This window comes from Molossus molossus, unplaced genomic scaffold (assembly GCF_014108415.1).
Source record: "Molossus molossus isolate mMolMol1 unplaced genomic scaffold, mMolMol1.p scaffold_m16_p_4, whole genome shotgun sequence".
NCBI lineage: Eukaryota > Metazoa > Chordata > Mammalia > Chiroptera > Molossidae > Molossus > Molossus molossus.
Genome location: NW_023425377.1, coordinates 108586018 through 108599595, shown reverse-complemented (window position 1 = coordinate 108599595; position 13578 = coordinate 108586018). Strand labels below are relative to the sequence as shown.

Sequence of the window (13578 nt, the reverse complement as noted above, 5' to 3'; positions counted from 1 at the left end):
AGCCAAGTAATTGATTCGAGACACACAGATAAAGGCAAGTCTGCAGAAAGAAACAGAGTCATGCACCACATATACGCACCATATATACTAAGGTGGTCCCGTAAAATTATAGTGGAGCTGAAGAATTCCTGTTCTCTATCGGAGCCTTTGTAATGCATTACTCATGCGTTTGTGCAGATGCCTTTGTAAACAAACCTACAGTCCTGTGCTGCCCACAGTGTTCAAGTATAGACTGCTCACAGTGACTGTATGAGGCTACAGCATCTGGGTTTATGTTTGCACAGTAATGATACCGCCTAACGACACATTTCTCAGAACATACCCCTTTTGCTAAGTGGCACATGGCTTTGTTCAGCTATGTACTTAAGTGAAGACAGTTAAGGGACTGTGTCTTTTTTGCAGGTGCTATATATACCTTGCAAATAATGGGGAGGCGCTAGAATTCTTTGAGGCAGCCTGGAATGATCACCTGTTTCAGATGTAGTGATTTAAATTATGGGCCGGAGTCATCTCTTTCTGAATTATGCAAAAACCAGACTTTAGAAATAGTGTTGAAAAAATGCACTTCATCTTACTGATTAAATGCAGCGGTATCTTTGTCCTTACAGAGTTGTCAGGCCGAGCATTTCATATCTGCATGAACTTTCAAGAAGTTGCTTAAGAGTCATGGTCGCTCTACCTTACTTTGCCCCATCGGGGAGAGACAGAGTCGACTGTCTGCATTAGAGCACACGATGGGAATTCACCAGTGTCAGTGTACTTTTTGCATGGTCCTAGCTGTGCCTACTAGACTCATTTCTATTGATTTGTTAAAAATATTGTTTTCTCTTTTTTCTCTCTTGCTAGCTGTACCATAGTTTTAATAGAGCCATCATCCCAAGACCAGAAGAAAGTAAGTGCTCATTTAAAAACTGTCTGCCTCCCTTTTCCATGAATGTCTGCTTTCATTACTGATGCCACACTGTTGCAGGGTGCTCACTCTGTGCACCCTCTCTACACTAGTCCTCTAAATACTGTATGTATTCTGTCTTATCCACAGAGCACCTTAAAATGATCCTGGGCTGTTGTAACCCTTATTGGTTCCCACCTCAGAGCTTATTTTTTTTGAAAGGCTTTCTCTACAAAACCCAACCTATGTTCTCTGTACTTCACTTTGCTATTTATTCTTAGAAGAATAAATGAACACATAAGAGTTTCGGGTACACATCTTTCAACTTCCTGAGTTGTAAGTTCCTGTTGGTGGGAGCTATTTATCAGCCCCCCTGTTTGCAGCCCCCCTCAAGCTCACCCTTGACACCCTTTATCTTTAAAGTCTGAGCATGGCTGTACAAACACTGTATCGTGGCACCTTAGAAAACAACAGTGGCCAAACACATTCGGATATTTTAGGACAGTGATTTTCTCGTGCATTGTATGCACTAGAGGAAAATGAAGTCGTGCTTGGCTCTGTAGTCTGGATTCTTATTGAGATAGACCCAAAATATCAGATTTGCTGGATTCTTTATGAATTTACTTTTGATATCTTTGGAGAAATTAAGATTGCATTTATCACATGTTCACAGTTTGGAAACTTTGTTACATAACACATAGTTTAAAAATGATCATGATGCACGTATCGCTTGAGCCAAAGCTTAATAAAAGACATTCCTTCTAGCTTGGCCCTGGGAATCAACAGCGTGCCTGACTAGGTTGTCAGTGCACCGAGCATCTTCTTAACCTGTTTATGCCTCACCTCCTCCTTCCTCTCTCTCTCCTCTCCCCTCTCTTTCCCTCCTTCCTTCCTTCCTTCCTTCCTTCCTTCCTTCCTTCCTTCCTTCCTTCCTTCCTTCCTTCCTTCCTCCCTCCCTCCCTCCCTCCCTCCCTCCCTCCCTCTTTTCTTCCTCTTTCCTCTTTACCTATTTTCCCCTTTCTCTTTTTTCTCCTTTTCCTTTCTTATTTTTTATAGAGAAATTGGAACATGCCTTTAAAAGAGAAAAGTTTTGCCAAGCAGAAAGAAGAAACACTTGCATTTTCTAAAAGGTTGTGCCTAGTGGATCCTTAAACAGCAAACCACTGCCCCATTTCCCTCATTAAAATCCTCTTCAAGCTCAACATTAAACCTGCAAAGTTTATCTTCGTGGATTGTTCATGCTCTCCCCGCTGAGAGCCACGTTAGTTCTAAATACAGATTAAAGTATTTGCTTGCCCTGTTTCCCTTTGAAACAAGAATGGTCTTTCATGAGGGTGCTCCAACGTGCAGCCTAATCCATAGGCAAGAGTAGGTACCAGAAAAAAAATAAAATTATATTTTCAAAATAATCTTTTCTGCTACATGAATCATCTGTTCTAAATTTCATTGTGAAAACAATAAAATATTAAATGCTTAGAGCTTGGTATAAATATGAAATTCTTTTTGAAGCTCATGACCCAGATAATATTAAAAAAATATATTTCTTAAATATTTTCCCCTAGGTTTTAAAAAACAGTGTGTGTTATTTCTCCAACTGTCAAATAATTTTAAAACCTTCCCTCATATATGACTTTTTAAAACCTTCACTTGTATATGATTTAAAAGAAAAACTGGGCTGTTGTTGGAACTTCGGCAAAATGTATCTTAACTCTTTCCAGATAGCTTCCCCTAAAGATTTTTGTCACTTTCTTTTCTACTGTTTGATATAACTTATATTTATTAATATAAATGTTGTTTTAAATTATACATTTATTGTTAAGTTATTGATATTGATAATAGATGTCCTAGTATTCTGGTAAGCTCTCCTCTGAATGTATGAAATTCTCATTTATATTATTTACATGGGGAATACATGGCCTTTGGCTTTTTTTTTTTTTTTTTTTTTTAAAGGAAAATAAAAATTAAATTGAATTTAAATATTTTTTCCTGTTTTTGTAAGGAAGAGAAAAGTAAGTAATTGATCATGCCCTTGATGTTCTATACTGATGTCTTTCAGGTGCCCAGTTGGATAAGATGGGATTCACAATTCTCAGAAAGTGTATCAGTGCAGTGGAAACACGAGGTAACGTGATTGTCTGAATCATTTTAGTGATGAAAGGAGACAGGTATGTGAAATCGAAGAGTCATTAGAATGCTTATTGCGTGGTTGTGGGTCGTAAAGTGAAATACATTAATGCAAGTGCCCATTCTCTATGTCAGAGATTCAGCTGTTCATTTATTATGATAGGGCGGGATTTTCTTTTTTAACAGTTTTGTTTTAATTAAAATTTTTTTTCTTTATTGATTTTAGAGAGAGGAAGGGGGGGAGAGAGAGAGAGAGAGAGAGGCATTGATGAGAGAGACCATCAATTGGCCACCTCCTGCATGCCCCCCACTGGGGATCGGGCCCACAACCTGGGCATGTGTCCTGGCCGGGACTCAAACCAGTGACCTCTTGGTGCATGGGTTGACGCTCAATCACTGAGCCACAATGGCCAGGCAGGGCAGGATTTTCTTTATTTCACATTCCTCCCCTGCATGGGAAAGTCACCGGATGAACCGGCAGTGCTAGACCAGTCTCTGTCACTTCTTGTTCATGCACTATTGAGATATTCCATTGTCATGTCAGCCTCCACTTAAAAATAAGCTTCACTGATGTCTGATTTACATATAATGCTGTTCACTGATTTTAGCAGTGCAGATTGACGGGTTTTGACAGATGTGCAGGTGTAGAACTACTGCGATCATAGATTGCTCTCTCTCGGAATCCCTTCATGCCTCTTTCCTATTCCTTCCTTGGCCCTTGGCAACCACTGAGCTGCTTGTGATCCCTCTGGTTGTTTTTTTAATAGCATTTTATATAAATGGAATAATGCAGAATACAGTCTTTTGAGCCTAGCTTCTTTCTTTAGCATAATACTTTTGCAAGTCATCTTGTTGGGTGTATTCTGAGCTCATTGTCTTTTTATTGCTAGGTAGTCTCTCACTATGTGGATGGCCAGAATCTGTTTATCCATTCCCAAATGGATAAATATTTGGGTTGCTTCCATTTTAAATGGAAGGGAAGATAATCCTTTCCCCAACCAAAAGCTCACAGGCGTTTTCTTTATAGTACCTAAGGAAAAACAGGCTGTGGCATTTTACAGCCATTCCAGCAGACTTCAGAGAAACTAACTACTGAGCGTGGCAAGCAGGTGTTCTGGAGGTTGAATTTCCTGTGGTTAAAAGACCCAGTGAAGTACGGAAATATTGAATACTTAAATCATTTTCATACATGGCCTACTTTGGATGACTTAGTGAGACATGAAGCATTGCATTCATGTTTTCTGTCAAAACAAGGTCTTTGTCATACGCAGTAGTGCTGGATACGAGCTGTTTTACGATTTGGAGATTTGCCCGTCAGTTACAAAGACCCAGCCACAGTGGCAGTTCAGACTCTGACAGTTTTCCTTCATTTCTGCCTGCACTGAAATTGAGCTGGCAAATTTCTTCATTTTCCTAGTGCTTCAGGAATTTTCAAGCTTTAGACAAATACTGTAATTTTCATCTCTCTCACTTTCTTATTCATATTTGTTTTTCCTGAGCCTCTTGAGAACCTTAATTGTATTACTTGCATACTCATTATTTTGGTCAATTAAATTCTGTCCCAAAAGAAGACATTGTGTATGTACATGCTTTCTCCTGAACAGATAAAAATTCTGTCTAAAACACTTTCGGACTGATATGGGTAGTTTTTGGAATGTTATGTACTTTGAATAGAACATACAAGGTGGGCCAAAAGTAGGTTTAGAATTGTTTGTGTGGGAAATTATAATAATTAATAAATAATAAAAGAATAAATTGTGTTTTTGTATTCACAACTGTAAACCTGTTTTTACCCCACCCTCTATATATTGGAATCTGCATATATTGAATGTATTTTTATTATAAATATATAAGCTGTTGGATGTTTTGAACAGAAGAATAAGTCTACACTTTTAACGTTAGGTTTTCCCATTTAAATATTTAATAAAACATTTTCCCCCCCAAATCCTTTGTTCTCTAAGGGCTTCCATTCCTAAAGCCTTTTGTTTTTAATGGATTAATAGACTAAAAATAGAGTTAAAGAATCAACTGTCGGATCATATTATTAAAGATGATGAGGAACATTAGAGAATCTCTGCGGCGTTTGTGCTAAATTTGGAAGTTCTTGCAAGGAATTTAGTCGCAGTGATTTTCCCCGAATCAGCTATAATGGCTGTTGATATTGTTTTATGCTCGAGATGTTATTGTCTCACTTATTTCATCAGGCAGAATAAAGCTAGTTTATGTTCCTGTAACAAGAAACCCACACGTCTTTGTGTTTTAAAACAACAGGACTTATTTCTCACTCGGGTGTGGGTAGGAGGGCGTTGCTGATCACTGGTACCTGGGCTTGTAGGTCGCAATCACCTTTGCAATGCAGTCGAGTTATAGGTTCCTGGTCGCCGTGCCAGAGGGGAACAGCTCCAGAGCAGCAGATGGATGCTCTGGTTTTGAAGTGAGTTATATCTGCTCACCACTAACTGGTCAGAAATAGCCACATGGCTCCTCTCAACCCCAGGAGCCCGCGTAGCGCAGCTGTAGCAGGAACCTGGACAGTGTGTGCAGTGGATGTGTCTGGTAAACATGGGCTGGCTGCAGTGCCCTCCGCGGGTCTGCATGCCTATTGACCGGAAGCATGTCGTGAGATCTGATCGAGGAATTATTTCCAATCACTGTTTTCAACGTGCCACTCACGGTCTGAAAACTAGCATTTCATCTGTTTTGATTAAAGGAGTTACTATACCTTTTTTTCCTAACGTGTCCTTTTAAAAATGACACATGGCATTTTTATTATCATTTTTCTTTGTGACATCACTGAAATATCAGACAAATGTCTAACATTTACTACAGTCCTCAGTCCACTAAGGAAAGGTAACATAGTTTTAGTGTACTAACGTATCTTTGGTAACATATATAATGTATATGGCGCTAAAATACCATATGGCACTAATATAAGTTAAAATATGTTAACTTGTATAAATAATATATGTTAACACACACAGATGCTGATATATCTTGTCCAGGGTAGGACTGTTTAGCAGTTAATTAACTTCTGAGATGAGGACAAACCCCATTTCACTACAATATCAGCATCAATTAACAGACTCTCCCATTTCCATAGAGTCCTTCACTTATGAAGTTAGGGCATGTGGGAGTCAGACCAACTGATCTTTCATCCATGTGCCAAATCTTTGTTAATGATATGTACCAGCTTTTCATGGATCCCGGCCATCTGACTACCACGAGGGACTTACTGCTCAGGTGTACCATGCTGAAGGACCTCCTAAAACAGTCTTTCTCAACCATTTTACTCATTGCAGTCATCTGGGATATTTAATAAACACCTGCTGTCTGGCTCTCAACCCCCCCCCCCCCCCCCCCGTCAGTGTGATTCACTGCTGTCGGGTGTGAACTGGGAAGTGGGATTTGTAAACGCTCCCTAGGGTATTCTGACAAGTAGCAAAGTTTGGGAAGCACTGATCCTCATGGGAGAGTTGCTTGTGAATTGGAACTGGGATACACAATTGTTAGCTTTATGTTTATAGTGTCCCTGCTGCATGGGGAGCCTGTGTTTGCTTTTAAAATAATCCAACCCAAACCCAAACAAACAAACAAACACAAAAAAGTTCCGAAGGAAATAGCACAGATGTTCTTTGCTTCCTCAGTAAAGATGGCCTATGACCATGAACCCCAGCTGTAACCTGAAGCCAGTCATTGACCCATATTTATTGAGCAATAATCAAAGGGTGTTCATAGTCTTGCTCTAGGCCTCTGGGGCACATGTTAAAGGTTCGTGACATATAATCCATGATGCGTGGTAGGCAAACAGAAATCTGTAGGCAAATGAAGTATACCAGGTAGTAAAATCAAAGTGCTACCACAAGTTTGCAAGGATGAAGAGAATCTGAATGCATGTTGGTGGATTGCAGAGTCCTTGATACTAATTGAGGACTGTGTTTAGGAACAGGCTTCCTGGCTTTCAAGGACAGGAAAGTGTACTCTGACATTTAGAGAAAACTCAGCAGAGAAGGGAGGGATTTCCTCACCTTCTGCTTTTAGAGGGTGGTGGAAGCCACAAGGGCTTTCCCGAGGCAGTAGAGGCAGTAGAGGTTATGAGGGGCCGGGCCTTGGGTCTGCCATGGGCATTAGACTCCTTTACTCCCCTGGGCCTTGGAGACACCAGCGCCTCAGGGCTTCCGGAGGGCCCAGCATGCAAGCAGAGCTCCGAAGGCCAAGGAAGAGCCGTCCAGGTGCATGGAGTGGGGTGTCAGAAGGAAGGGTTTTGGTGGAGGAGCGTGGGGTTGAGGTGCGGATGTGGGAAGGATGCATGATGGATCATTGTTTAGCCTTCAGAAAAGAAATCCTGGCCTTTGCAACATTGATGGACCTTGAGGGCATTATGCTAAGTAAAATAAGCCAAAGTCAAATACTATACGGTATCACCACTCTGTAGAATCTAAAAAAATAAGAAGCAGCAGCCAATTTTCATCGAAACAGAGTAGAATGGTGGTTGCGAAAGACTGGAGGGAAAGTGGAAGGTATAGATCCAAGAGCACACATTCTCAGTTTTATAAAAAGAATGTGTTCAGCCCTGGCCAGTTGCTCAGTGGGTAGAGCAACAGCCCGAGGACCAGAGAGTTCCGAGTTCGGTTGCCAGTCAAGGGCATGTACCTCGGTTTTGGTTCCATCCCCAGCCCTGGTTGGGGTCGTGTGGGAGGCAACCAGTCGACGTGTTTCTCTCTCCCTCCCTCCCACTCTACCTGAAAATCAATGGAAAAATAATCTCCGGTGAGGATTAAAAACAACAACAAAACAAATAAGTTCAGAGGATCTAACAGACAGAATAACTGCAGTTAATAATACTGTATTGTATACTTGAAAGTCTCCGAGAGTTAGTCTTAAACGTTCTCACCACACGCACAAAGTAGAATTAACTGTGAGGTGTGAATTATTTTGATCTTGGAAATCATTTCATAATATATATATATGTATGAAAAATTATCACCTTCTAACTTTAAATATATTCAATTATATTTGTCAATTATTTATGAATAAACTTAGAAGAAGAAAAAAGAATGCAGTGCACCTGGGACCTAATTCATAGGCACAGAGAACAAACTGATGGTTGCCAGAAGGGAAGGGGTGTGGAGTTGGGCAGAAAAGGGGAAGGGAATTAAGGAATACAAACTTCCAGTTATAAAATAAGTCATGGGGATATAATGGACAGTACAGGAAATATAGTCAATAATATCGTAACGACTGTGTATATTACTAGATGTATCGGGATCACTTTGCAAGGTATATAAATGTTGAACCGTTATGTTGTTCACCTGAAACTAATGTATGTGAACTATAATTTTATAAAACTAAAAAAATAAAGATAGAGGCATTGGGCAAGAGCGGAGAAGGACAGAAGAGGTTGTGGGAGGGAGCTGGTACTCCAGTACTAAGAAGGAGGTTTACTTTTCCGTGACGTGATGAGCAGTATCAGGTTTCAACTCTAACGCAGTGAGATGCGTCTTGGGAAGATTCTTCACCTCTCAGACTCGTAACTTCTAAAAGAATGTAACTAGGGATTTCATTCACACTGTCTATCTCCATGCATGTTTGGGGATTAAAAAGGCAATATTTGTACATAGTAGAGATTCATTTAATGCATTTATGTCCTCTTTCCATCCTTCCCCTGAGTTCTTTTATGTAAAATGTCCATGTTCTTCCTTTAACATTTGTATTGCATGGTGTGGTTAATTGCAGCTCATGTGTTTATCTTGTTTCTACTCTTTCCTTGGAGTGGAGAGAATATCTTAGTTTTTGCCTCTTTTCATTTCTAAGTACAGCCAGTGTCTTGCGCACCTACTAACCACTCTATGACCGTTGCTTTCTGCTTGAGTATTCAGAGATTTGGTTAAAATGCCACCTTAGCAATAGTATGTTTTCCAACAGTTTGTAAAATTATTGGAGGAATTTATTCTTCTCTCAGTGGTTGGAATTTATACTTTCAAATACCATGTAGGATTGGTTTTTACTGCTTTGTCAGTGTGTCAGCCTCTTTCTGAATTCTGGTTAATAGTTTAGACGTCGCGAGAAGTATGTAGCATGTTATATATAGGTGGAAGAGTCTTATGGTTTTCGATCTTGGGGATTCATGGCCTAATTCTCTTTAGTAAGGAACTTCCTTTCCTAAAAAGGAGCATCTCCCTCACCCAGGACATTGTCTTTTTCTGGAGCTGCATGACTTCCAGTTCCTCAGGTGCTTGCATTGTAAATATGCAAAAACCAAGTAAAGACTCTCTTGCTTCAAAACTTATTTTAGTTGCTATTTTTTTAAATAGTTGCCGTGATTTAAAACTAAGTTTCTATGCCACTTTTGTTGATGGAGTCTCCCTTAAAAAATCTCCCATATGTGAATACTTTGGAGATTCACTTTCATTTCTAGAGCATGGCATTAAAACATTGGTCTAGGCAAGCTGTCAGTGATAGGATTCAGCCTGGTAACAAAGCTGTGAATTCATGGGGTGGAAGTAAGAAGCCACCTCTAAGATGTGACAGTCTTAGATTTGTCACCTGGAGAAGTGAGTTTCTCTGCCTTTGAAAAGTGAAGTTTTAGGTTTTGTGGGAAGTCTTTCTGAAGTTGGGTTGAGGAATCTTCTGCTTGCAGGGCATTTCAGGACTTGTCTGAGGTCTCAAGAAGGGCCCGGAAGAAGATAGTCATGTAGAGTTTTCGTATTAATCTTTGTGGGAGGGGAGACGCTCAAAGTGAACTTGCAATACATTTTACCATGATTGCACATTAATCTTAAATTGCCAAGGGCAAATTACGTGCAAAATGAAGAAAATAAAGAACAGCTGTCCCCAGAAAATTTATAGCCAGTATATGAGAGTTTTTTGCTTGCTGTCTCTTTTTTAATTGCATTATAATGGGTGTGAGATGAGTGTGGGTGGGTGCACGGGACAGTCTGAAGTGGGAGGGAGCTGCAGAGCTTTGTGGTGTCTGTAGAAATGCAAATGCAACACCAAAATACAAAATCCAGGTGAGCCGAGACTGATTATTCATTTTCTCAGTTAGTCATCTTGTTTGCTTTATGAACAAATACATTTCCAAAGCTATTAGCTTCCAGATGAAAGGTTGAATACGATTAATAGGGACAAATGGTAAACTGTCTTGCTACAGAGCAACATGCTAGGTTTTATGCATTTGGTTCCCATTCTGCTGAGGTTCCTGGCATTTTATTGTAAGGCTCTTGAGCATGAGCTCAAACATCAGTCTTGTTTGGAAGACTAATGAGCTGTGCAACCAAGTTAGTTCCTGAACCTCTCTGTGTCTTGATTTTATCACATATAATAGGGGCTAATGGTAGCATCTCCTTGTCAGTGTTCTTGTAGGAATGCTTGCAGTGTTGGCCCGTATTCATTGCTCAGTAAATGTGAGTTGCCTGTTTAGAGATAAATCTATTAAGTGAGGCCAGTCATAGTTAAGTAGTCTCATTATTGTCTCAAGAGTCTGGGAGCTCTGAGAAACTTTGTTTAGTTTTTAAAAAAGAGTGATTTACTTGGGGAAATAAATTGCTTGCGTTGACTGTATCTAGCAGCTTTATAACTTGCAGCCAAACTAACTGGTTTGGCGTTCAGCCTTCTGTTCTAAAGTGTCCAGTAGACACTGGGGCAGTAACGTGGTCAGGGGACAGTGAAGGAGAGGGAAGAGGCCCAGCAAGGAGACCGTGGCTTTTAGGCGATCTCAAGCTGTCCAAAAAGAGATTCTCTAAGATGACCCAACATTGCTTTGGTCCCTGATGCCACAGCTGAGGTGGAGGGGCAGGTGGCAGCAGGGGGACACCTTCGGAGAATGTTGACTGCAAACAAAAGCATAAAGAGGAGACACATTTTCAAAGAACAGAGGTGATTGGAAACCGGACGATAGGGAAGGGCAGAGGGGAGGGGAGAACTCAGAATCTCTGACGTGTTCGTCCAGCTCCGGAGGAAGTCACTCTAAAGTCACACCCACCGGAGATTCCAAAACGGCGGCAGAGTGAATGGAACCTACACAGACTGTCTCCCAGGACCAAACTGGAATTACAACTATAACACAGACAAATCGACGGGAAAAGGTAACAGAAAAGCAGCTTGGAGGACCATATAACCAGGGACACTGACTCGATCCTGGTAGGACTGCGGAGGAGCTAGAGGGAGGGCTGGGAGCCCACAGACAGCAGCGGCCTCAGCTGGGAGCAGCGCCCTCGGGTCACACTCCCAGGCCACAGCGCAGCCGGGACAGAGGCTGAAACAGCCATAGCCACTCACCTTGGGCTCTGGCAGAGGGAGGGCAGGCTGGACTGGAACTGTGTCGGGACACTCGGGATTTGGAGGGCACTCAGAGCTTTTGCTGAGTGCAGCCACGCAGGATGGTGGTCATCTTACTCCTTCCCAGGGCTCTGAGGATATGCAGCAGCCCCTCCCTCGGAGATCCAACCCCACCCTGTGGGCCATTGAAGTGCTAATTGATGCTCACTAACACCCAGGAAATCCCCTTACGCTGAGCACCTGAGGGAGCTTTTCAGTCAACTCACAACCCAAAACTCTTCAAGTAACCTGGACTGCTAGCCTCCGGTCAAAAAGCTAGAGGATAACAGTACCTTTCCTGGGCTAGCAACTCTAATGAGGAAAGTAAAACTTGACAGTGGTGTTTAACGTGGGTCCTCCCTTACTCATCTAAACCCAGAAGAGGGAGCCACAAACAGCAGAACACCAACACCCACAGGGAAAACGTGGCAGGCTCCAAAGCCCACTGTTATAGCCAGAATGGTGAAACACAGAAACAAAAGCCAAATGAAAGAACAAGAGACCTCCTCCGAAGATGATATCAATGTGGAGCAGTTAGGCAAGTTAACAGAGCTAGAATTCAGAGCCATGATCTTGAGGAAGCTCAACAGCATGTGTAAGGACATAGAGATGCTGAAAATAAACCAATTGGAAATTAAAAACCACCAAGAAGAGATCAAGAGTGACATATCAGAAATAAAGAACACATTGGAAGGTCTAAAGAGCAGAGTAGAGGAAGCTGAGGACCGGATCAGTGAATTAGAAGACAGGGTAGAAAAAATAAATCAATCAGAAAACCAAAAGGAAAAAAAAAATGAAAAAACAGGAAGACAGCTTAAGAGAACTGTGGGACAACTGGAAACGTAATAATATTCGCATCATAGGAGTCCCCGAAGAAGAAGAAAATGATCAAGGGTTAGAGAATATATTCAAAGAAATAGTGACAGAAAACTTCCCTAATTTGGTGAAGGAAGAAGGCATTCAAGTTCAAGAAGCACAGAGAGCAACAAGTAAGAAGAACCCAAACAGGCCCACACCAAGACACATAGTAATTAAAATGCCAAAAATTAAAGACAAAGAGAGAATCCTAAAAGCAGCAAGAGATAAGCAACAGGTTACCTGCAAAGGAAACCCCATAAGACTCTCAGCTGACTTCTCACAAGAAACACTATAGGCCAGAAGGTCATGAAAAACAAGGATCTGAATCCAAGACTACTCTACCCAGCAAGGATGTTATTCAAAATAGAAGGCCAAATAAAGAGCCTCCCAGACAAAAAAAGGCTAAGGGAATACATTAGCACCAAACCAGCACTGCAAGAAATGTTAAAAAGACTGCTGTAATTAGTAGAAGAAATAGGAAGAAAAATATAACCAAACTAAACAAAAATGGCAATAAATAAGTACATATCAATAATCACCTTAAATGTAAATGGACTTAATGCTCCCATAAAAAGACACAGAGTAGCTGATTGGTACTGGCACAAAAACAGGCATATAGACCAATGGAACAGAACCCAGAAATGGACCCATGGCAATATGCTCAATTAATATTTGACAAAGGTGGCAAGAGCATACAGTGGAGTAAAGACAGCCTCTTTAATAAATGGTGTTGGGAAAATTAGACAGCTACATGCAAAACAATGAAACTAGACCATCAACTTACACCATACACAAAAATAAACTCCAAATGGATAAAATACTTAAATGTGACCCATGAATCCATAAAAATCGTAGAAGAAAATGTAGGCAACAAAATTTCGGACATCATACATAGCAGAATTTCCACTGATACATCACCCAAGGCAACAGAAACAATAACAACAAAAATGAACCCATGGGACTACATCAAACTCAAAAGCTTCTGCACAGCAAAAGAAACAACCATCAAAATGGAAAGGCAACCCACTGTATGGGAGAGCATTATTGCCAATGATGCATCACATAAGGGGTTGATTTCCAAAATATATAGAGTGCTCATACAACTCAACAAAAGGAAGACAAAGAACCCAATTAAAAAAATGGGCAGAGGAGCTGAATAGACACCTCTTCAAACAGGACATCCAAATGGCCAAGAGACATATGAATAAATGCTCAACATTACTAATCATCAGAGAGGTGCAAATTAAAACAACAATGAGGTATCACCTCACACCTGTCAGAATGGCTGCCATCAACAAATCATCAAACAAGTGTTGGCGAGGGTGTGGAGAAAAGGAGACTCTAGTACACTGCTGGTGGGAATGCAGATTGGTACAGCCACTATGGAAAAC

At 40.9% G+C, this 13578-nt stretch overlaps 1 protein-coding gene across 1 annotated transcript in view; it reads left to right on the top strand.

Moving 5' to 3' along the window:
* ARHGAP10 (Rho GTPase activating protein 10) overlaps positions 1-13578 on the top strand; it is a 280473-nt gene that overhangs the window by 152734 nt on the left and 114161 nt on the right. Inside the window, exons 12-13 of the mRNA XM_036240821.1 lie at positions 847-892; positions 2946-3011. Coding sequence (XP_036096714.1) covers positions 847-892; positions 2946-3011 — 112 coding nt within the window. The remainder of the gene's footprint in view (positions 1-846; positions 893-2945; positions 3012-13578) is intronic.